This window comes from Chaetomium globosum, genomic scaffold (assembly GCF_000143365.1).
Source record: "Chaetomium globosum CBS 148.51 scaffold_2 genomic scaffold, whole genome shotgun sequence".
Taxonomy (NCBI): Eukaryota; Fungi; Ascomycota; class Sordariomycetes; order Sordariales; family Chaetomiaceae; genus Chaetomium; species Chaetomium globosum.
Window position 1 is genome coordinate 1,487,284 of NT_165977.1, and position 23,110 is coordinate 1,510,393.

At 55.6% G+C, this 23,110-nt stretch overlaps 7 protein-coding genes across 7 annotated transcripts in view; 5 read left to right on the plus strand and 2 right to left on the minus strand.

Moving 5' to 3' along the window:
* Positions 1-360, minus strand: part of CHGG_02591 (uncharacterized protein) — a gene marked incomplete at both ends in the record, with an annotated part of 2,004 nt that extends 1,644 nt beyond the window's left edge. The window contains one exon of the mRNA XM_001229106.1: positions 3-360. Within this exon, the coding sequence (XP_001229107.1) occupies positions 3-360 (358 nt within the window). The remainder of the gene's footprint in view (positions 1-2) is intronic.
* Positions 361-1,427: 1,067 nt separating this feature from the next.
* CHGG_02592 (uncharacterized protein) lies at positions 1,428-3,216 on the minus strand (the record flags this gene model as incomplete). The annotated part of the gene is made up of 3 exons (XM_001229107.1): positions 1,428-2,414; positions 2,479-2,750; positions 2,946-3,216. 3 exons carry the CDS (start codon positions 3,214-3,216, stop codon positions 1,428-1,430), a joined length of 1,530 nt encoding a protein of 509 aa, XP_001229108.1.
* Positions 3,217-4,234: 1,018 nt separating this feature from the next.
* Positions 4,235-7,320, plus strand: CHGG_02593 (uncharacterized protein; the record flags this gene model as incomplete). Its single annotated transcript, XM_001229108.1, has 2 exons — positions 4,235-4,449; positions 4,575-7,320. 2 exons carry the CDS (start codon positions 4,235-4,237, stop codon positions 7,318-7,320), a joined length of 2,961 nt encoding a protein of 986 aa, XP_001229109.1.
* Positions 7,321-9,885: 2,565 nt separating this feature from the next.
* CHGG_02594 (uncharacterized protein) lies at positions 9,886-11,321 on the plus strand (the record flags this gene model as incomplete). The annotated part of the gene is made up of 2 exons (XM_001229109.1): positions 9,886-10,204; positions 10,261-11,321. The coding sequence occupies 2 exons, from the start codon at positions 9,886-9,888 to the stop codon at positions 11,319-11,321; spliced, it is 1,380 nt and encodes a 459-aa protein (XP_001229110.1).
* A 1,298-nt stretch (positions 11,322-12,619) lies between these two features.
* On the plus strand, positions 12,620-14,159 carry CHGG_02595 (uncharacterized protein; the record flags this gene model as incomplete). Its single annotated transcript, XM_001229110.1, has 3 exons — positions 12,620-13,478; positions 13,542-13,700; positions 13,777-14,159. 3 exons carry the CDS (start codon positions 12,620-12,622, stop codon positions 14,157-14,159), a joined length of 1,401 nt encoding a protein of 466 aa, XP_001229111.1.
* A 1,311-nt stretch (positions 14,160-15,470) lies between these two features.
* On the plus strand, positions 15,471-17,904 carry CHGG_02596 (uncharacterized protein; the record flags this gene model as incomplete). The annotated part of the gene is made up of 8 exons (XM_001229111.1): positions 15,471-15,626; positions 15,716-16,098; positions 16,170-16,426; positions 16,494-16,877; positions 16,939-17,097; positions 17,469-17,528; positions 17,588-17,680; positions 17,750-17,904. 8 exons carry the CDS (start codon positions 15,471-15,473, stop codon positions 17,902-17,904), a joined length of 1,647 nt encoding a protein of 548 aa, XP_001229112.1.
* Positions 17,905-20,541: 2,637 nt separating this feature from the next.
* Positions 20,542-22,348, plus strand: CHGG_02597 (uncharacterized protein; the record flags this gene model as incomplete). The annotated part of the gene is made up of 3 exons (XM_001229112.1): positions 20,542-20,822; positions 20,876-21,000; positions 21,054-22,348. The coding sequence occupies 3 exons, from the start codon at positions 20,542-20,544 to the stop codon at positions 22,346-22,348; spliced, it is 1,701 nt and encodes a 566-aa protein (XP_001229113.1).
* Positions 22,349-23,110: the final 762 nt, after the last annotated feature.

Consider the following 23,110-nt stretch of genomic DNA (forward strand, 5'->3'; position numbering starts at 1 on the left):
ACCACCCCTCCCCACATCCTCGCCACCCCCAACCCCAACCTCAAACTCATCCGCAAAGTCCTCCTCCCAATCATCATAAAAATCAAAACTATACTCCGGCGCCACCCCGCCACCGACGCTCCTCCGCGACCCCCTCGCCCCCCTATCCCGTTCCCTCGCCCTGCGCGCCCGCTCGTCGCGGTCGCCCAGGCAGACGGCGGTGCACGAGTCGACGGCCCCCGCCAGCGACGCCAGGCAGGGGTTGATGTAGCGGTGGCCAAAGGTCCAGATGCCGGCCGCGGCGTCCGAGGTCACGGCCTCGGTGGTGTGCGAGAATTGGTTCCAGGTCTGGCGCAGGCGCGGGTCTTGGATGAAGGCCATTGTTTTTGTTTTGGGGGTGGTGTGTGGTGTGGGTTGTGGTTGTGTTTTGTTTTGGGGGTTATTGGGGGGTGGTTGTGGTTGTGTGGGTGAATTGGTGGGTTTGCGGTCGGTGGTTGGGATGATGGACTCGGGTGTGGCTGTCGTCGGGTGGTAGCTAGGTAGCTAGCGGTCGCTTTGACGTTGTATCTGCTGGAGGGGCGACATTCGAGATATCGATTTGTTGCGTCAGTTGGGGTGCGCCGGTTGCTTAGGAGTGTTGAAATTGGTGACAGCGTTCGAATCTCGAGGAAAGAGAAGCGGTGACGGCTGTTCAATGGAACGGGATGAAATGCGCTGGAGCTGGTGTCCGCGGTCGAGTTGGAGTGAGCGGACGCGATGGCCAGGGAGTCGGCATCTGGTCCGGGCAGTAAAACCCGACGTCGAAAGGAATGTACAAGAACGTAAATGAGTCGTGGCGTGCGGCGCAATCGATGATGGGTCATTCGTAGTTCAGAGGTTGCCCGCCGCAACTGGATTGTTTCAGGGCCGCATTCCCAGATGCCGGCAAAAGAAGGTCCGGTCGGGCTGCGCCGTTCTAATCATGGATTGATGCATAGCCCGAGGTGAGACACTGGGGAAGCCCCGCTATATCACTGGTTGCCAGCTGGATTCGGAAGGCGGATCGCAAGTAAATCGCATCCTTGCGGGGCCACCTGGCGATGAGATCATCGCAACGCTCGAACGGCATCACAACAGATCAACCAAATCCCAGAGAGCCAGGTGGCACAGCGCATGGCCTGAAGAACATGGGGTTCAGTATTTGCAAAATATACTGGGTCACGCTATGTAGCTACCTAGTGCGGTAGCTAGGTGGCTCTACCTAGGATACCCGCTGGTGAGCTCGATCAAGGGGTCTGTCATGGGTAATGGCCCAGTGGTGAGGTGAGTGAGATCAGGCGAAGAAGATATTTGAGTGGATGCCGACGCCAACATATCCTTCGCTTCGCCAACAAATTGGACCGCAATCCCGCATGCCGCATGCATCGTAACTTATTTATTCCGCAAATCAGACATTCCCCACAAGCGTCTTAACGATGGCCATTAGTAGCGGCAACCGGCGCGGGAGGGGGTCGTTCGGGCCCGTACGGCTGGGGCTGGGGCTGCTGGTGCAGCTCGTCCTCGGTCTCGTCGTCGTACTCGTCGGCATCGTCACTAACCTCCTCGTCTTCGCCTTCGTCGTACTCATCGTCCTCATACTCGCTCTCGTCTCCGTCCAGATCCCCCTCCACATACCCGTTATCGACCGTGCCCGTCAACCCCGGCGGGATGCCCCGGCCCTGCTGCTGCATCTGCTTGATGATGCCGTTGAGCTTCTCGAGCTTCTTCTTCAGCTCGTCGATCTCGCTCAGGTTCTTATTCCGTTCTTCCGCCATTTTGAGGATGTTGCCGTTGACCTGGTCGTGCTTCCGCTTGAGGTTCTCGTTCTCGCGCTCGAGTCGTTTCGTCTTCTTAGACATGTCCTCCATCTCTTTCCGGAACGTCATGAATAGGTCGTTGCTGTTGTTGAGCGTATCCTCGACCTGTGCCCGCGCGTCAGTCTGCGCGCTCGGCTGGCGGCGGCGGACAGGACAGACCTGTTTGAACTTGTCCACATAGACGTTGAGCTGTTGCCTCAGTTCCGTCTCTGTCTTGGAGAACGTCTGCACCTGCGCGTTGAGTTGCCTCGACCGCCCAAGTTCCGCCTCGTAATTCTTCTTCTCCCGTTCGTACCTCGCCAGGTTGTACTGAACCTCGAGTTCCTTGGTGCGCATCTGCGAGTGGAAATGCAGCTCCCGGAGCTCGTATTGGTCGATGAAGGATTTGAAGCGCTGACAGAACCTAGGAACCGTGAGCTGTGAGTCAGGGGAGCACAAAGGACCGACGTACAGCTCCTCCATCTCCATGTCCACCACCTGCTTGCGCGGATTGTCCTTTTCCTCCTGATAGTCGTCCATCCGCCTAAGAATGCCCGAATATCTTTCGTCCCAGGTATTCTGGCTTCGCACCTGCGTGTCGGAAAGAGTCTTGTTCTCGTTCTGCCCGAGCCATTCCATCAGCACACCGGCTTCCAACAGCCAACCCTCCGGCAAGGGAGCGCACCTTTAACTTGTTATTCTCCCTTTGAAGCTCACGGCAGAGCTTCTCCAGCTTCTCCTTGAGAGACACCGTCTTGTTGAGTTCATTCCTGCTGTTGTCCTTGTCTTTTTGCAACTGGTCCCCTCGCTTTTTGTTCTTAATACTCTCACGCTCGTGCCGTTTCATATCCGAGAGAAGATCGGAACATCGCTTCGTTAGGTGATCGATTTTTTGGAGCTCGCTCATTTTCGCCGTCTGGCTGTGCAGCTCCCGATTCGCCTTCTTAACCTCCCGCTCTGCCACTAGTCAGTTGTCAAATCCCAAAGTGAGCCTCTTCCCCGCGCCATTCTACCATCAATGCTCCATGAGAGTATTACGGCGGCAACAACTTCCCCGCCTCATAACCCCACCCAAGACGAGGGGTCAAAAACAAAGCAGCTCAAGGCCCCTTTGGCCCGGCAGCTGCAGTAAAAATAGGGACCGGTACCCACCGATATCAGCCTCCTGATCTTTTTCGCCCGCGGCATCGTGCTCGAGCTGAGAAATTCTTTGCGCAATGAGCTTGGACGCTTCGTTCGGCTCGGGTGTCTTTTTCTGCCTCCCCTTCTTTCCAGGGACAGTGGCAGGCGGTGCCGGAGCGGGTCGGTTGTCATGACCGGAAACATTATTCCCAGTCGCATGGGCAGGGTCGGACGGTGGTTGATTCGGGGTTCCAGTCGCCACGGGGGTCGCGGGTCGGTGTACCACAGTTGCTGAAGCCATCGTGGGGTTGGCCAAGGACGTTGATAGCTGCCTGTGTGAGGCCTAATATACAAAGTAACAAGTGGTGAGTAAAAGAACCGTTGTCGTGGGGAAATCCGGTATCCCATACGCTATTTAACCCTGGTAGTGGCGATGTAGCCTGGGCGCGGGGGACGGCGACCGAGCGTCCTCCTCGTAGCTGCCAGTCGCTCTGAGTCCCGACGCCGTCTACGGACGAAGGACCCTGATGAAAGCACTGCGGACAGATTATTCAATCAGACGACAACGGGGGGCCGTCATGTGCCCCTCAGGTAGTGGTGCACACTCGGGACGGAATGCACGCTATGGATGCTCCGCTGCGAAGGGGAACGTGTGTGGGTTATAGTTAACCAAAACTCTCAGCGCGTTAGTTACAATACTGCGCCGTCTGCAGTTGAGCAGGGGTCCCGAGAGTAGAGGAGAATGAGTGTTAGGGTCGCACTAGGTAGGTGCTGGTGGTTGAGCAGGCGAGCAACTGCAGAGATTGCTCCTGCGTCTCCAGAATGTCGTCGCAATTGCATTAGCCTCGTCCAGCCCTGGGGAAACCTGGAACCGCTGCTAAAACTCAGGTGTGGAGCAGTACCAATTCATGCCGTGGCAGAGCGTGGACAAGACAATCGGTGCGCTCACCCGCGGCGACTCACAGCACTCGGCCCTGCCCCTTCCATCAGGTCGGGTTTGTCCTCGGTGGGGGAAGTGGCGGGCAAAACTCGGTTGCTTGGCAGATATGACGGTACCTCTGGACGAGTTCCAAATGCGGCAATCTGTGACGTGCTACGTGGTGCTTCGATAACACCCCTCTACCGCTCCACTTTCCGACCAAGCCGAGCCCAATTTCGGCTTCGGTCGCTTTCCGCTCCACTTTCAAAAGTATCCGGATTTCGACAAGAGAGCTGTATCAAGACAAGCTATCACAGGTCCTATGCCAACCTAGCCGTCGCCACACCGACCCGACCTAGCGACGAGTTCCCCTTCGCTATCCCCGGCCGGCCTTATCAAGATGTTTCGCAGTACGGCTACACGCGCTGCGAGAGCTGCTGCGACCGACCTCTCCCAGCTTCCGAAGACCGGCGAGAAACTCCATGGTTTCACGCTTCTCCGAACGAAGCATGTCCCCGAGCTCGAGTTGACGGCGCTGCACCTGCGGCACGACAAGACGGGTGCCGAACACCTTCACATCGCTCGCGACGACAGCAACAATGTCTTCTCTATTGGGTTCAAGACTAACCCCCCAGATGATACGGGCATCCCACACATCCTGGAGCATACCACGCTCTGTGGAAGTGAGAAGTTCGTGCTTGCTCGAGTCCCGGTCTCTGTACCTTTTTAACACCCTGCAGGTACCCAATCCGGGATCCCTTTTTCAAGATGCTGCCACGTACCCTGTCCAACTTCATGAACGCCTTTACCGCCTCGGACCACACCTTCTACCCGTTCGCCACCACAAATGCCCAGGATTTCAAAAATTTAATGTCCGTATACCTCGATGCGACCCTCAAACCATTGTTAAAAGAGTCCGACTTCACCCAAGAGGGATGGCGGATTGGCCCCGAGAACCCCCAGGCCCTTGCCGCTGGCGGCGAAGTGAAACCGGAGGATCGGAAGCTCGTCTTCAAGGGCGTCGTGTACAACGAGATGAAGGGTCAGATGTCGGACGCTGGCTATCTGTATTATATCAGATTTCAAGACCACATCTTCCCCGACATCAACAACTCGGGCGGCGACCCCCAGAAGATCACCGACCTAACCTACGAGCAGCTCAAGCAGTTCCATGCCGAACACTACCACCCGAGCAACGCCAAGGTTTTTACATACGGTGACATGCCGTTGGCAGACCATTTGAAGGAGATTGACGCCCAGCTTGGCGTCTTCGAACGGATCAAGGGTGATATGGCGATCCACCGCCCGATTGATCTCAGCAACGGCCCGCAGGAGGTGCGGTTGCAGGGCCCCATCGACCCCCTAGTCGACTTGAACAAGCAAGTGAAGACATCTGTGTCTTGGGTTCTCGGCGATACTTCCAACGTTGTCGAATCGTTCTCTCTGGCGTTGATCTCCGCGCTGTTGACGGACGGCTACGGCTCACCCTTGTATAAGGGTCTCATTGAGACCGGCCTCGGCACCGACTGGAGTCCTAACTCAGGTTACGACAGCTCAAATAAGGTCGGGATATTCTCAATCGGCTTGACAGGCGTGGCAGAGGCAGATGTGTCCAAGTTGAAACCCGCCGTCCAAGACATTCTCCGCGGCGTGAAGGAGAAGGGCTTTGATCGATCCAAGATCGACGGTTATTTGCATCAGCTCGAACTGGGCCTCAAGCACAAGACGGCCAACTTTGGCATGTCTTTGTTACACCGACTGAAGCCGAAGTGGTTCACGGGGGTCGATCCGTTTGACTCGCTTGCCTGGAACGACACGCTTGCTGCCTTCGAAGCTGAGTATGCTAAGAAAGGCTATCTCGAGGGGTTGATGGAGAAGTACTTGATGAACGACAACACGTTGACGTTCACCATGGCCCCAGCCGCCGAGTTTGTGCAGGAACTTGCCAAGGAGGAGGAAGCCCGCCTTAAAACCAAGATTTCTAAGGCTGTCGAAACTGCAGGTGGTGAGGAGCAGGCTCAAGCCGCTCTCGAAGCCCGGGAATTGGCTCTTTTGGCCGAGCAGGGCAAATCGAATACTGAAGATCTGAGCTGCCTACCAAGCGTTCATGTCCAAGACATTCCGCGGCAGAAAGAGCCTATCGTTTTGCGAAATGAGACCGTGGGCGAGGTCAAGCTTCAATTGCGCGAGGCGCCAACCAATGGCCTGACTTACTTCCGGGCGATCAACACATTAGAGAACCTCCCCGATGAACTGCGCTCTCTCATTCCGCTCTTCACCGATGCCATTATGCGCCTTGGCACCAAGGACATGACCATGGAGCAGCTCGAAGACCTCATCAAGCTCAAGACTGGCGGTGTGTCAGTCGGCTACCACTCGGCATCGCAGCCGACAGATTACACGCAAGCGAAGGAGGGTCTTGTTTTCTCGGGGATGGCTCTGGATCGCAACGTTCCAGTCATGTTTGACGTCCTGCGCAAACTGATCCTCGACACAAATTTCGATAGCCCAGAGGCCGCCCAGCAGATCCGGCAGCTTCTACAGGCCGCCTCGGACGGCGTCGTTAATGATATTGCCTCGTCGGGGCATGCTTATGCTCGAAGGGCCGCGGAAGCCGGTCTGACGTGGGACGCCTTCGTCAGGGAGCAGGTCAACGGCTTGTCACAAGTAAAGCTGGTGACAAGCCTGGCAAACCGGCCCGAGTCTGACAAGCTAGAAGATGTGATCGGAAAACTGAAGCTGATTCAGCAGTTCGTCTTCGCCGGCACCCTGCGGGCTTCCATCACATGCGATAGCGAGAGCGTCGCCAACAACACAGGGGCCCTTTCGAGCTTCCTGGGCTCGCTCCCGTCCCATAAGGTCAACTTCCCAGCACGCCAAAACCGGGACTTTGCCAGGAACATCAAATCCTTCTACCCCCTGCCTTACCAGGTCTACTATGGCGCGCTTGCCTTGCCCACCGTTTCTTATACGTCGCCTGACAATGCCCCTCTCCAGATCCTGTCCTCTCTCCTGACTCACAAGCACTTGCATCACGAGATCCGCGAGAAGGGCGGGGCGTATGGTGGGGGCGCATACTCGCGGGCGATCGACGGCATTTTTGGCTTTTACTCGTACCGCGACCCGAACCCGCTCAACACTATCAAGATCATGCGGAACGCCGGCCAGTGGGCCGTTGACAAGAAGTGGTCGGACCGTGATCTTGAAGACGCCAAGATCTCGATTTTCCAAGGGGTCGATGCCCCCAAAGCTGTTAACCAAGAGGGCATGAATACCTTCGTCTACGGCATCACCGAAGAGATGAAGCAAGCTCGCCGTGAGCAACTCCTCGATGTCACCAAGGACCAGGTCCGCGACGTTGCCCAGAAGTATATTGTCAACGCATTGAGCAAAGAGTCGGAACGCCTCGTCTTCTTGGGTGAGAAGCGCGACTTTGTCGACAAGTCCTGGACCATCAACGAGATGGACATCAACGGATCTGCCTAGAAGTGGATGTATTCTTAAGAACATGTACAACATTAACCGATGATACCCTTCTCTAACATCGCAGGCTCCCCGCCCGTCCAAGTTACGCAACACCAGTGCTGCCGCAATCGCAAAGCCTTCTGCCCCTCCATGCCCAACAACAAATCATCCACTACCGTGCTACCTCGGTAGCTTCCCCGTAGCAGCGTCCAGATACGATACGTCTCACTGCTTCAGTCGATAGCTTTGAGACCACAACATGGCGCGAGATCAAGATCACAGGCACCGGTCTAGCATCGGCCTAGGCTCGTTCTCTCAGAACCGCTCTCCACAGCTTTGGACTCGCGGACTAAAGAACAGAGTACATGCTGTGATTGTTGATCCTCTATTTTCACATGTGACTTACGGTTGGCGATTGGATATTCTGCCGCCCCTGCTTACATCATGTAGGTACGGTCCAAATCCGAGTGGCTATCCATCAGCCTGCAGTGCTGGGAACAATGGTGGCCAATCCCCATTGAGTCCATGCCGGCAACCGGCGCAGGTACATGCGGGTGTCAAAACCTCAATAATGAGTTTTCATCGGCGGCCAAGGTGGCAACAAGACAAGCCGTCGCGAACCTTCGAGGTGCATCGACCCTCCCTCGACCCAGCTGACGGATGAGATGTTGAGCGATTTCCGCCCTCCCTTCGGGTCCCACGACGAGAAGTGCGAAATGGAGTCAGCGGGAGCTGGGTAGCCATGGCATGCAGCTTCGATGCAGGACCCCGGGCATCCTGAATGCGCGCCATCATGCAGTGCTTCGTCAGGGCCGCGACTCATGCCAGTTGTTGGTCACTCCCCGGTGGTGTGATTTGTTAGGGCACACTCCTTTTATCACACCTCGGGCACGAATAGGGAAACAGGCTAATGTTGAGGACGGTGTCGGTGCGCGATTTTTTTTATGACTGACGCGGTGTCGCTGGCTATCGAAATATCGGTGGTTTTGCTGTCGCGGTCGCGCGACCCGCTCACCGTCCCCCTCCCTCCTCTTCCTCGGTCGGGTAGGATCGAAATGTCTAGCGGTGTCTGGCGGGGAAGGGCAAGACCCGCATTTCGTTTTTTTTTTTCCTCTACCGCTGACCGCAAGTTGCGGCTTGAAACTTGCATGGCTCGCATGGCCACCGGAAGACAGGTACCTTCAGAGACTGCGATTCATGTTCTTGAAGGAACAGAGGGGTGGGCGGCCTCTCTACGAGCCACTCCGGGTCCTTGCAGTTATCGACCCCGTTGCCGACCCCGTTACTTGCCCCCGCGATATCTGCAACACCGTTGGCCCACAACGTAACCGCAGGCGGCCCTGACCGCTCGGCGTGGTCTCGAATTCGAAATTTTGGGTGTTGACTTAACCTTCTGTGCTTCAGAGTTCCGCTCAATAGAGAGAGAGTAAAAATGCAAGTAAGAATACATTAGCGTATCACAGCCTTGGACCTTTCGCATCCTAATCCATTGGCTCATCGCGATGTGATGGAGGTCATCCTCTTGTCGATGGAAGTACCCTTCATCATGGTGGCCCCGCCTTATCCCCGTTCACAAGCTTGGTGTGGAGACTCTTTTTGTGCACTGGCCATGGAAATCAAGGAAAAAATTGAGCAGAACCCTCTGATCCCCACACTGATTGCACACCCATTGCACGCCCCTCAGTTAATAAGAAGCTCCGACCCAGCTTCCAAACTTTCACCTTCCCACTCACAACGGTTTTCCGACATTTGGTCTCGCATCGTCTCTCCAGCCTCCCTCTCTCCATCGATTTCCGCCTATTTCGAATCCCGAGACAATTGAAATTCTCATACTCTGCCTCTTGTGTAAGTTCGACATCGATTTCAGCATTTCTTTGGTCTAGGCCTCGCAAAGAAGCGCCACACGAGGTACAACCCAGAGGGTCGGAATCGGCTGCACAACGTCGCGTGCCTCTCTCTCCCCGGATCTTCTGGCCTCACTCCCGTCACGTGTTGGAGAGTGGCCTAGTTCTTCAACAAAAGAGTCTATGCAGTACAATAGCGCATTGTTCGGAATGTTGACGTGGGTTGTTCACAGGATCGGCTCTTGCTCCGTCACACCTCGACTGCCTTTGGTCTCCACAAAGGCACCTGCTTGACTACGGCTTTCTTGGCCGTAGCCGTTACCTCGGACGAAGATTTCAGCCTCCAAAAAACCTTCCATATCATCAACGTACTACCACCGCCTGCTGAGGACGCCTAAGGAACTCGAGATTTCCTTGTTCGACTTCCTTTGCCACCAGAACCCCGAGTTCGACTCCCCCAACCAGCTGCCGCATAGGACGAGTTGTGCGGTTCTTCCTCTCACCGGGGAAGAGTCGACGAAGTCTCGTCAGACCGACCAGGGATCCGTCTGCTTCCGCTTTCGACCTCCCTAAAACCTGCTTGAGCACCCGTGCTATAAATCTCGCTCCTGTCTCCTACAGACTTGATTTCGCGCTCTAGCCTACCACAGCCAACGCGAACCAGACAACCATTCTCCACCCGCTAAACACGCCACGCACACCTCCGATACATCTTTCACTCGCGAAATCGAGGGATATGGTTATGCCAACGCTCATCACAGATCGATTTACACCACTTGATTATACGGACTTGACGAATAATCATGTGTTTTTGAAGAGCTACAACAATGGCGTCTTTGGATACAACCAGCATGGCCACCCCGGTCATCATGATGACGGGGACAGGCTCAACTCAGCAAAGCAGCTGATTGGCGACGCTCTTCGGGAGCGCGTCGAAAACGTTGATCACGAGTTCTGCGAACCCGGCGAAGAGGACACCTTTTTCGTGGCCGACCTCGGCGAGGTTTATCGCCAGCATCTCCGCTGGAAACTGAACTTGCCACGGGTCAGGCCGTTCTATGGTACGACCCCCCGGTTTCCCTGACTTGATCCTGACTTCCGTACTGACTATTCATAGCCGTCAAGTGCAACCCGGACACGAGGCTCCTGGAGCTGCTATCCGCCCTCGGCACCGGTTTCGACTGCGCCTCCAAGTCCGAAATCGAACAGGTCCTGAACCTGGGCGTTGACCCCTCTCGCATTATCTATGCCCAGCCCTGCAAGACCAACTCGTATGTGCGCTATGTTGCCCAGAAAGGCGTGCGCCAGATGACCTTCGACAACGCCGACGAGCTTCACAAGATCGCGCGTTTATATCCCGATGCGGAGCTCTTCCTGCGCATCCTCACCGACGACTCTTCTTCGCTGTGCCGTCTCAGCCTCAAGTTCGGAGCTTCGCTCGATTCCACCGACAGCCTCCTGGCTCTGGCAAGTGAACTGGGGCTCAACGTTGTGGGCGTCAGTTTCCACGTCGGCTCGGGCGCCTCTGATCCTGGCGCGTTCTTGAAGGCCGTTCGGGATGCCCACGAGGTGTTCCAGCAAGCTGCTTCCCACGGATTCTCGCTCCAGACTCTAGACGTGGGTGGTGGTTTCTGCAGCGACAACACCTTTGAACAGATGGCTGGTGTCCTCCGTGCCGCTCTCGACGAGTACTTCCCCGCTCACTTGGGGATCAACCTCATTGCGGAGCCCGGTCGCTACTACGCATCCACGGCCTTTACCCTGGCCTGCAACGTCATTGCCCGCCGTACCATTGAGGACATGTCGGCCGCCAGCTACATGGTGTACGTCAACGACGGCTTGTACGGCAACTTCAGCAGCATCATGTTCGACCACCAGCACCCCATCGCCAAGGTGCTGCGCTCTGGTGGCCGCACCATGTACAACACTCCCGCCGCCGATGCCACTGACGACGGCATCGAATACAGCATCTGGGGCCCCACTTGCGATGGTATTGATCGTATCACCGAGAGCATCAGGTTCCCCCGGTTGCTGGATGTGGGCGACTGGCTGTACTTTGAGGACATGGGAGCCTATACTAAGTGCTCGGCCACCACGTTCAACGGGTTCACCAACAGCCATGACGTCATCTATGTGTGCAGCGAGCCGGGTGCGAAGGCTCTGCTCGGCCTTGATTGAAATGATCGTCTAAAGGCTTCGGAGGGTCCTCGGGGACCGACATGGCGGTGCTTTCAATTCTTCCCGTTGCTTTAGAAAAATGGTGTTAGAGGCAGAGCCTTCGATTGAGAATAGATAGAAACGACGAATAGAAGCATGTCTATTCATGGAATTGGTGCCTCCTATAATATTGATCGATTGCTAAGAGCATTATCCGTCCCTTGGTATGTTTTTGAGACGACCAAGCAACCTGAAAACCGGTGATACAATATTGGAGTGATATCGTCGGTGTTGGTTACCTGACTTCATTGGACTCAATACTGATGCAGGAGGTTAGGGGTATAGTAACAAGAGCAACCATCTGTGGGTAGCTAGTGTGACAATAGAAGAAGGCCGGGTTCCACGATGGCGAATGACCACATCGTTAATAAATGATCGATCCCCCACGCCGAGCATCTCGGCCAGTCCCGCGCCATCTGGCGCCCCCATTTGACCGTTATGGCGTCTTCCCTTCCCTTTCCGGCACCGAGATGCATAAGTACTTGACGAAGAATAGCCCCAGCGCCTTCCATTCTCTTCTGCTTTTTGATTTTATCAGTGGGGGTTAGCTTTCATGGCTTGCTTTTAAATTGCCCCTTTCTTTTTTTTGTCTTTTGTTTTCGCTTTTGCTATGTTATTCCATCATTCCAGACGCTCCTTGGTCAGTTCAGGCATGATCTGACTTACTTGTCCGTGATCCGCCCATCCGCTTCCTTCTTTGTACGACCGGACCAGAATGGGCTGAGCTGAAGCCGGGATTAGCAAAGGACTAGAAACGCCGTACCACACACACACTCACCACACACCATTTAGTCTTCTGGTCTTGTGCGAGTTTCCGTTTGTGCGCGTGTGCGAGTCTCCCTCTCTTGTGTGCCCCTCACAGGGCTCTCCTTTTGGGTGAAACTGTCTCGGCGCCCAATCCAATCATTTGAGTGTTTGTGCTTACGGAACTTCTACTACATAGTTTCTTCATTTACTTCGTGCTTCCCTTCTTCGTTTGAGCAAACAGACCGATACCTTCTTTTAGTTTGATCGTCCGGGCATACCACCTTATCTGCTGACCTGACGAGGCCCAACAAAATCTTGCCCGGGTACTGTCCCCAGAGGAATAATGCATAGGGTAGATACCTACCATGCGAACCTGATCATCCATTGACCAGAAATACGAAGCAAACGCAGTCAATGCCACAATCGCTCAGCCATCAACCACCATCAACAACCCAAGCAACCAACATCCCCCAAATCCAGACGAGGTAAGGCTAGAGACTTGCAACGCAACCATGGTCCGCAACATCGTCATCCTGGCGGGATCCTCCCACCCGGCCTTCGTCGACAAGGTCGCCGGGGCCCTGGGCGTCGCGCCCTCCAGCAGGGTGCTCACCAAGTTTGCGAGCGGCGAGACGCGGTGCGAGATCCGCGACTCGGTCCGGGGCAAGGACGTCTACATCGTGCAGAGTTTCGGGACGGGGGACGACGGCGACGGCAGCACTAATGGGGTGGACCAGGGACCGGAGGCAGGGGAGGGTCAACAACCGTCGCCGGCGGCCGGGCCGAAGCACACGGTCAACGACTACTTCATCGAGCTGTGCATCATGATCTCGGCTTGCAAGACGGGCAGCGCAAAGAGGGTCACCGCGGTGCTGCCGCTGTTCCCTTACTCGCGGCAGCCGGACCTGCCGTTCTCCAAGGTCGGTGCGCCGTTGGTCGGGATGCCGACGGCGCCGGCACAACAGCAACAGCAGCAGCAGCAGCAGGGGAAGGGGGCGGCGGTTCAGTACACCTTTGAGAGCGTCCCTGCTACGCCGGGGCCCAATATCCCTAGGACGGTGGGGCTGAGCACTGCTGGCGTTGATGTGGTTGAGATGATGGGGTCTCTGCGGTCCAAGGGAGGGAGTGGGCGGGTTTCGCCGGCACCGACGTCGGTACCGCAGCAGCAGCAGCAGCAACCTGACAGTTACACCACGCATGACTACGAGAATCCCGCGTTGATGATGGCGCTACAGGCCAAGCCAGGACATAAGCAGTTCATGGCTCAGTCTGGGTCGCTGGTCGCGGACTTATTGACGTGCGCCGGGGCTGACCGGATCCTTACCTGTGATCTCCACGAGAGTGCCTACCAGGGGTTCTTCGATATTCCTGGTACGTCCTTTTCCCCTACCTCACGGGACTCACCCCTGAGGGAAGTACTGACTTGTCTTCCAGTGGACAACCTCTACGCCCGGCCTCTCCTGAAGCGCTACATCCAGCAAAACATCCCCAACTATCGCGACGCCGTCATCGTCAGCCCGGACGCGGGCGGCGCCAAACGGGCCACCGCCATAGCCGACAGCCTCGGGCTCGCCTTTGCGCTCATCCACAAGGGTGGGTATATTCACTTCCCTCCTTACCTCGCGTCACACCGCACCATCATGCTGACATGACATCCCACAACTCTCAGAACGGCGCCCGCCCAAAATCTCCCAAGCCCCCAAAGCGACCATGATGCTCGTCGGCAGCGTCGCCGCGCGCGTGTGCATCCTGATCGATGACCTGGCCGACACGGCCAACACCATCACGCGCGCGGCCAAGCTGCTCAAGCGCGAGGGCGCCGTCCGCGTCGTCGCCCTGCTCACCCACGGCGTGCTCAGCGGCGACGCCATCGCCCGCATCAACGCCTCGGCCCTCGATGCCGTTGTGGTCACGGATACTGTGCCGCAGGATCCCCGGAGGAGGAGGTTGTGCCCCAAGTTGGAGGTGCTGGATATTAGTGCGACGTTTGCGGAGGCGATTCGGAGGGTGCATCATGGGGAGAGTGTCAGTATGCTGTTTCAGTATGATTGAGTTGGATGGGTTTATGGATTCATTGGTTGCTTGATGGGGGGAGGGCGGTTTGGTGTTGATGTTGGTGTCGGTGTCTGTGTCTGTGTCGTGTGCGTGTGCTGGGGTTGGGGTTTGGGGTTTGGGGAACTTTGTGTCAATGGGGTTTAGGGGATGTGGGGTGCGGGGTGCGATGGGCTTGGGGTCTGGAAGGGATCTGAGGTACTTGCGGAGTTATGGGGTGATGCCTGTGCTTGGCACGCCCGGTACTTGCTTGGTAACCCTTGTTTTCTGTCCTGGGCATTGGTAAAAAATGCTTGGGATCGGGATTGGCACCGGCAGTGGCTTCTTGGGGGAAATGCTTGGGATTGCTTGTGATGACAAGAAAAAGCTTGAGACGGGAAGAAGACGCTTGGTTGGGTTGTCATGATACCCCAAACTCAACAAAGGGAATTGTGAGTGTATTATTCGGGGTTGGAGTTGTCGGTTGAGCTAATGTCAAAACGTTGTATCGAATCCTGACGAGTAAAATGAGAGATGGGCCAGAACAAGTGCGAGGCTCGGAGGGTTCCTTCGCAGGGACACAACCAATGTCACATCATCGCCCAAACCGTTGACCGGCACGATCCAAGGCCCTCCCGGCTGAAAATAAGGTTGGCGATGGGACGATCAACGGCGAGCCGTGAGCTCTTCATCACCCTGTCTCGCTTGTCTCGCTTGTCTCGCCTGTCTCACTCGTCTAAGCGAACCCTTGCAATCTATACTCATCGACAAAAAAGCACGACTATAACTTACTGTTCGTCTTTTCCTGGGGCGCGAGGCTCGGATTTTTGGAGAGGTCTGGAGCCTCGAAATCGCCAAGACGAAGGATTCCCACAGGATGGGGAAAAAACTGGGAAAACAGACGGGGTTCCGGGGAAACGGCGGGGCCCCATGTTTTGGGATGACTGTTGATTCGTTGTATGGTTTCATTCATGGCATGTTGTCTACCAGAAGGAGCATCTTGGAGCGACGATCTGAGGGGAAGGATCTCTTCCAAGGCGGGTATGCTTGCCAGCCTTGGAAGGTGCGGTTAATCGGCACTCCAATTGTCAAGCGCCGTCAAGCATCAGCATGCATCAGCAAGCATCCGCATGCACCTTCGAATCCATACCCAGCTATACGCCCGCTCCGAATGCTGCGTTGCCACGCGCTCAAGTCCGAGCCTTCTTAAGCTTTTAATCACCCGTCATTCCAGTCTCGATCATGTTCCGTCATCCTCCTCCTCCACAATCTCGAGGCCCATAGGGTATTCCACGCCCAAGAAGAAGAAGAAGAAGAAGGTGAAGAGTAACAATGGCCAAAGACGCTACCGCGGCCGATCCCCCGGCCTCACATATCGAGAAGCCGGTGTCCTCTGAGGAGGCAGTGGTCTCTACGCAGGAAGACCCCAAGGCTACCGGCGACCGTCGCAGCTCAGTCGCTCTCAATGTGATTGAGAATCCGCTCACTGTAGGTTCATACCCATTACCCGTGACACCAAACTGCAATTGTCCCCCGCCCCGGTAGTAGGTAGTACAGCAGCTTACAAAACCAAACAGCGCGTTTCTGCCGAGCAGGCGGTCGCTGACGCCAGGCGGTTCGCCGAGGAACATGGCATGGCCGAGCATGCCGATCTGTTCGGGCGTGGTGTGCTCGTCGCGCGTGACATGGATAACTTCCAAAACGTCCCCGGCCTCACCCCAGAGGAACTCGCAGCCTTGGAGTACGAGAGAGATCACAAATGGCACGGCCCGAGAATGCTCTGGTACGCCATCGGCTTGTGCGCCATGGGCGCCGCCACCCAAGGCTGGGATCAAACCGGTACCAACGGCGCCAACCTGACCTTTCCCAAGTCACTTGGCCTTGATGTTGAGAACTCGGCCACGGATCAGTGGATCCAGGGCCTCATCAACTCTATCATCTTTCTGACAGCTGGTCTCATGTAAGTTCTTCTTGGCCCCTCGCTGCAAGTCCTTGCCCAACAGAACATTGCGACTGACGCCGTCGCAACAGTGGTGCCTTTATCGTTGATCCTCTTAACCATTACTTCGGCCGACGTGGAGAAATTTTCCTTACCGCTGTCTGTCTCACTGTTACCCCGATCGGATCTGCTTGCGCGCAGTCTTGGCAAGGTCTATTTGCTGCCCGTTTCATCATGGGTATCGGTATTGGTGCAAAGAACGCTACGGTTCCCATCTATTCCGCTGAGATGGCTCCTGCCCGCATCCGAGGTGCTCTCGTGATGTTCTGGCAACTTTGGGTCGTTATCGGTAAGCTTCCTTGTTCATCATATCGGTTCTAGCTTTGTCTGAACGCATCTTTAACATTTCTGATTAGGCATCTTTTTGGGTCTTCTTGCCAATATCGCCGTCCTGGGCGTCGACGACGATCTCGAGTGGCGCCTGCAGCTCGGTTCTGCTTTTATTCCCTCGTTAATCCTCGCCGCTGGCATCTACTTCTGTCCCGAGTCCCCGCGTTGGCTCATGAAGCATGGCAGGCAGGCCGAGGCATTCAAAGCCATGTGCCGCCTTCGTGCACACGACATCATCGGCGTCAGGGACTACTACTACTCTTGGGTCATCTATGAGGAGGAAGCCCGTCTGGCCGCCGGCTCCACCTACTTTTCTCGTCTCTGGGATTGCTTTGCCGTTCCTAGGATCAGACGCTCCAACTACGGTGCCTCGACAGTCATGATTGCCCAGCAAATGTGTGGCATTAATAGTGTGTTTTTCCCTTTTCTGCCCCGGCTTCGCATGCAAACAAATCCGCTGACACTTGGCAGTCATCTCTTTCTACAGCTCCAGCATCTTCGAGAACGTCGGCTACTCTCCCCAAGACGCCCTTTACGCCTCTCTAGGCTATGGTGCCGTTCAGGTCTTGGCTACCATCCCCACACTATTCCTAATTGATACGAAGGGGCGCCGCACCCTGTGCATGATCCGTAAGCTCTCGCTCCTTGGAACCCCCCCCCCCCCGATATTGTAGTAGAGAGGTAACCATTGCACTTCCCCACGTCATTCTAGAAGTTCCCCTTCATGTGTGTCTTTTTGGTTGCGGGCGGTCTCTCCCTGCTTAACCCTACGGACGAAAAAACACCCAAACTTGGTCCCCTTGTTTTGTTCGTCTATCTCTTTACCATTGCCTACTCCTTGGGCGAAGGACCGGTTGCTTTCCAGTATTCCGCCGAGGTGTTTCCTTACGATCCAGCGTGAGCAGGGCATGGCCTGGGCCGTGTGCATTAACAACACCTTCGGTAAGCTTATCCCACTTCAATATCCACCAGTACCTTCTGCTAACCCTAATCTTCAACAGCTGGTGTCCTTGGTCTTACCTTCCCTCGTATGCAAACTGTCATGACTCCCACGGGTGCTTGTAAGTTCCTCCTTGCTCTAGTGCTGTGTCGTGGCCCGGTCGCTAATATTGATGGGCAGTCGGGTTTTACGCTGGCCTGAATCTTATCGCCTGGTTCATGATCTTCTGCTTTGTTCGAGAAACCAAGCAGCTTACCCTAGAAGAAATCGACCGTAAGTCAACTACATCCACCCGCTGTTTTATTTTGGCAACAAGATTTTGATCCTAACTCTCGTCGCCAGAGGTCTTCTCCGTCCCAACGAGCCAGTTCATTAGCCACGAGTTCAAGGTTTCGGTTCCTTACTTCTTCAAGCGACACGTCCTCCGCAAGAATATTCCCAAGCCCCCTCCACTCATGGAGAAGGCCGGCATCAACGCCGGGCCTGGCTCAGCCTAAGGATCTACAAGTAGGGAAACACTCGATTTTGGGGATGCATCTGCGTGGTATGTTGGTTGGTTGGTTCGGATTAGCTGCCACTCAGGAGCTGCACCTCCTGGATTTGTATTTTATAAGGGTCTCTTCTGCTTTTCATTCGGGCGCCTGGCTTTCTTTTAGATACCCTCCAGGCTCTCTCGCACCGTGGAAATGCACCTTCTTCCCCGCCATCATTGATGACATGGCGGCAAACCATGCGTGCGCATTCTACTGCTTTGCTATGACCGAGCATGCGATTGTTGTGTCGAGTGGCTCCCTCGTCTTTTCGGTTGTCGTTGGCTGGAGGCTATAATTGGGTTCTACTTCTGAGACAAGTACAACAACACTAAATCTAGGATAGGGGCACCATGCCACGGGTCAACAAATACCCCTTTTCCTACAAAAAAAAAGGAACAACAAAAACAATACTGTGCTTGCAAAACTAACCGAAGTAAGCCTATTCTCGTGCTCCGACGTCATTGGTTTCTTTACAAAATCGCCAGCCGCACCAACGTCATGAGCTGAGCGATGGACTCCGGCTTCGGCACGCTCCACGTCGATTTAGTATGTCTCTTTTGGATTTGGTCGCCATGGTGTATGGACTCGGAGGTGGTAACAGAGATTGGTGGCTGGACGTGGACCACAACCGATGTCACGACACCGTCATGTCACTGCATGTTTTGCATTTCTTACGCTGCCCGACATTCAACGGTAGGTACCTACATGTAATGCACGCAGACACGCGCCCCTTTCCCTTTGCGCCTTTGAGATCGAGGGATGCGGATGCGGGACACGCTGGATCGAACGCAGGGGGGGTCAGGAGTTAGGTGTGGCGTGCGGGGTGAGGGTTCGAAAGGAGGCAAGGCACCGAGGCCAGGGTTGTGTTTAATTGGGAACGCGAACCCGACGCGGGGCGACCTGTGAACGAGACGCGCCGCAGATTGGCCAACGCAAGGGAAGGCAGGTCCGTGCAACAGGCACACGTTTGGTTCGGCCAAGGGTTCTCAGCCACTCGATTGACCCCCACCTTTGATGGGCACATGGGGCACATGGGCTTGTGCCGCTGGGCAGAAATCAAAACAAATCAACAAAACCGAGCTCTGCTGGCGAACCAGATGAGGGGGTTTGGCTTTGCTGCCATGCACGCCCGTCCACTCAGGTTGGCCGCAACCTCCTCACCCCATGCACTTGTCGGATAAGGGGACAACAAATACCGCGGCTCGTGACCGCAGGGGAAAAGATAATAAGGGAGAGATGCCCATTGTGTTTACGGCGGTTATGAGACGCACTTGATGAGGATGGCCGCTTTTGGCAGCGACCGGGAGTTTCCAAACAACACAAAGCCAAGTGATGCCCCACATTGCGACTCAAAACGACCGCAGCGTTTAATAATCCAGTTGTGTTAGGAGAATCATCTCATATTGATGGAGGCATAATTCTAGAATTATGGTGGAGGAGTTGTGTAGATTCGTACATCTCCTACATTCATTCCAACACACATGATTGATTTGAGGGTCCTGCTCGGTTGTGTTGGGTACATGATGTGCAGAAAGGGGTTCGGAAACAGGAAACAGGAAACAACATGGCGGGAAGGGCCCTGGATTAGGTGCGGCTGGAGCTGGCTGCCGCCAAGTTGCACAGCACCGGCCCCTTGAACAGCACGTTGCAGCCGCGAGTTGTGGATGTTTTGTTGATGGCTCGTGCATTCCAGGATGGCCGGTCGAAAAGGGCGAGTGAGCGGTGGAGCGCGACGACAGGCCCGCTGTTCGCGGTTCTGGAATGGTTGAATCCACCTGCAAACTGGTGTAAGGGACTGGAATTCGGACGGAAAATTTCCGCCAAGATTAGCAACTCTGAGGAGAACAATAACATACCGGCGGTTAATACGGTAAGACAATAGAAATCGCCAGCACAACAGGTCGCGGTTGTACGGGGCCCACCACACTCGCCAAGGTCCAAGCAGGGGGCGGCAGGTACCCTCCCCATGTCCTTCCAACTTCATTCCGTCTCTCAACCACACTTCTCCGCCTTGACACACATCATCACCGTCGCCGTCGATATCTCGAAATCCTCACCACCCGCGATACCCGACCGAACTCCCTACGAAACCGCGCGATTGACATGACATTGCGATCCTCAGGATAACCTCTATCACCAGCAAGCGCTTGGGCCCTTGCCCTGTGCCGTTGCCCCGCCATCGAACGAGCGCAGACGTCAGCGAGCCCAACGATTGCGCGCCTTTATCCCTCGTCGCGTCGCTTCGCCGATAACCTTCCGCCTACCGCAGCAACTCCCGAAACTACTACAGACATCACTCCTTGGATTCATTCGGCAACCAGGCGTCTGGCGAACATACAGTCATTTCGGAACGTCATTCGGGACGAACAATCGCTTGTGGACCTACGCGCTCTCGAGTCTCGTTCGCTCTACATTTTAGTATTTGGCGCACACAGCAGTCTAGTCCGTGGAACAGACAAACGGTCACTGTTTTCGGTTGCCTTCGCGATTTAAGAAATCAACACGCGCTTTTCCGCAACTATCCGCCCCAATCAACCACCCACCCTCAAACGCATGCACACCTGCTTTGCATTCGTCACTTTTTGATTGGCTTCGATCGAAATGTCATTCAACATCGCCCGAGAGGGCGAGGCGTCTGCCTCTGGCGCCGGCGCCGGATCATCTAATGCAAAGTTTACTCACCCTGCTGCCGCGAGGCCGCCCTCAGGCCTCCTGCCCCATAGCACACCATCATCTAGAAACGGCACAACCATCGGACAGGTCCGTCCAACAAATGCCGACACCGGTCACAACGACCCTGCCACCGTGCGATCGCTCGACTCACAGGGGAGTCGACTCTATGGAAGCCCGCGTAGGAAACGGCAGAGGATAGATGCCGACCGGTATGGCTAACCTTTTTTCCCCTTGTCTACGGATCCATGCTAACCTTGCGTAGTTTTATTCCGGCGCGATCAGGACGCGATCTGCAATCTGGCTTCCACTTGATCCCCCCGCCACCGCGACCAACTCCGGAGCGGGGCAGGCCGAGAAGCCCGCCAAGGGGTTACCGCTCCCAAAAGAGTAAGTGGTTTTGCTTGACAGCTAATGTTTGATGTGTACCTAACGCGCTGCAGGCGAGGAAGCAGACGAGACCTTCAGGGAGCTACTGCGTGCGGAGCTTTTTGATGATGCTAGTATCCCACAGGTTTCTCCAAGATGGACGTCGGATGACCGGATGCGCACACCGCCCAGGAATTCACCCTCCCTCCCCGCAACTCCACAGAAGAACCTCTTTTCCTACGTCTCACCACGACATCAACATCTCATCGGACTTTCCACGCCCAGGAAGACACCGCAAAGGGCGCACAACCTAATTCCGGATCCGCGCCTGGACACCTATAGCACGACCCCTATATCATATAACAGCCAACAGATGTTGCTTGCCCCGCGACGCCAACACAGGACAGTCGCTAAAGTGCCGATCAAAGTTTTGGATGCACCGAACTTGGCCGAGGATTTCTATCTTAACCTGATGGACTGGGGCAGCTCGGATGTACTAGCCGTCGGCCTCGGCACTGGCGTCTTCATGTATAACGCGCAAAACGGCAAAGTGGCGAAGCTGTGCACCCTTGAGGACGACAAGGTGACTAGTGTATCCTGGATCCAGAAGGGAACCCACATCGCCGTCGGCACCAAGAAGGGACTTGTGCAAATCTGGGACGCGCAGAAGTTCAAGAGGCTTCGAACAATGACGGGCCACACGGCACGGGTTGGCTCTCTGGCGTGGAATGCTCACATCCTCTCCACCGGGTCACGCGATCGGTCGATCCTACACCGCGACGTCCGCGCGCCGGACCAGTGGGTAAAGCAGCTAACCGGCCACAAGCAAGAGGTGTGCGGCCTGAAATGGAACTGCCAGGACGGCCAATTAGCCAGCGGATCCAACGACAACACGGTCTTGGTCTGGGACAAGGTCATGGACCAGAAGCCTCTCTGGACCTTCAACGAGCACATCGCCGCCGTCAAGGCCCTCGCCTGGTCGCCGCACCAACGTGGACTACTTGCCTCCGGCGGCGGTACGGCCGACCGCCGGATCATCTTCCACGACACGGTCCGCGGCACCGTCCGCAACGACATCGACACGGGCAGCCAGGTCTGCAACCTCATGTGGTCCAAGAACTCCAACGAGCTCGTCTCCACCCACGGCTACATCCAGAACAACCTCGTCGTCTGGAAGTACCCCTCCATGACCCGCGTCGCCAGCCTCACCGGTCACACCTACCGTGTCCTCTATCTGGCCATGAGCCCCGACGGGACGCAGGTGGTCACGGGAGCGGGGGATGAGACGCTGCGGTTCTGGGAGGTATTTAAGCCGAAGCAGCCGATCAGGTTGCTGGGTGGGAGTATCGACTTGCCGGTTATTCGGTAGTTTTGGAGGGAGGCGCCACCCTTATTTTTTCGTGGCGGAGGAGAGGAGAGGAGAGGAGGAGGAGAAAGATTCAGCGGTGATTTGCATTTTGTGGGATTTAAACAACGAGCGAGCTAGGCATGGGAGCGGGATGATATGGGAACTGGGCTGGCTGGAGTTGGGAGTTCGTTGGTTGAACGGCACTGGACAGCGGGAATGGGATGCCATCTGGGACACGGGGGTTTTTGCGCCTTGGGATGGGGGGAAGGCTTTCAGCGGCATGGCGGCTTGGGGAATTCTGCTTGTGTTTGGGATCGAATCGAATCGGTGTTTTTTTGGGGGGAGGCGTTTGGGAGTCTCATCAATCAATGGGTGGATTGCTTTTTCGGTGTGTGCATGAATGAATTGGTCTCCGCGATGGCGATAGCGAAGCCGGCTCGGTAATTGTTTGTGTTGGGTGATTGATTTGGACGGGCGTCGGAGGTTGGGCATCCGGGTGGCTATGGGCTATGGCTGTGATGGGGATGAGGGTGGGCTGGGCTTTGTCCCCCGTCGAGGACTCCATTAATGCCAACCTCTTGACGCACTTTTGCTTGCCGGTTTGACTGACGTGTTATCTGATGACATCAACCGTGACTTTGTTGTGGTAATTATTATGTTTGTGTTTGTTGTGACTGAAGTAGTTTGCGGTGCAGCACTCCATCCGACGTAACGTTTCACCACCAGATCATCTTCGGGTAGGAGGCAGTTAGGCATGGCTTAGCTCAACCACCGCTTTGGGAT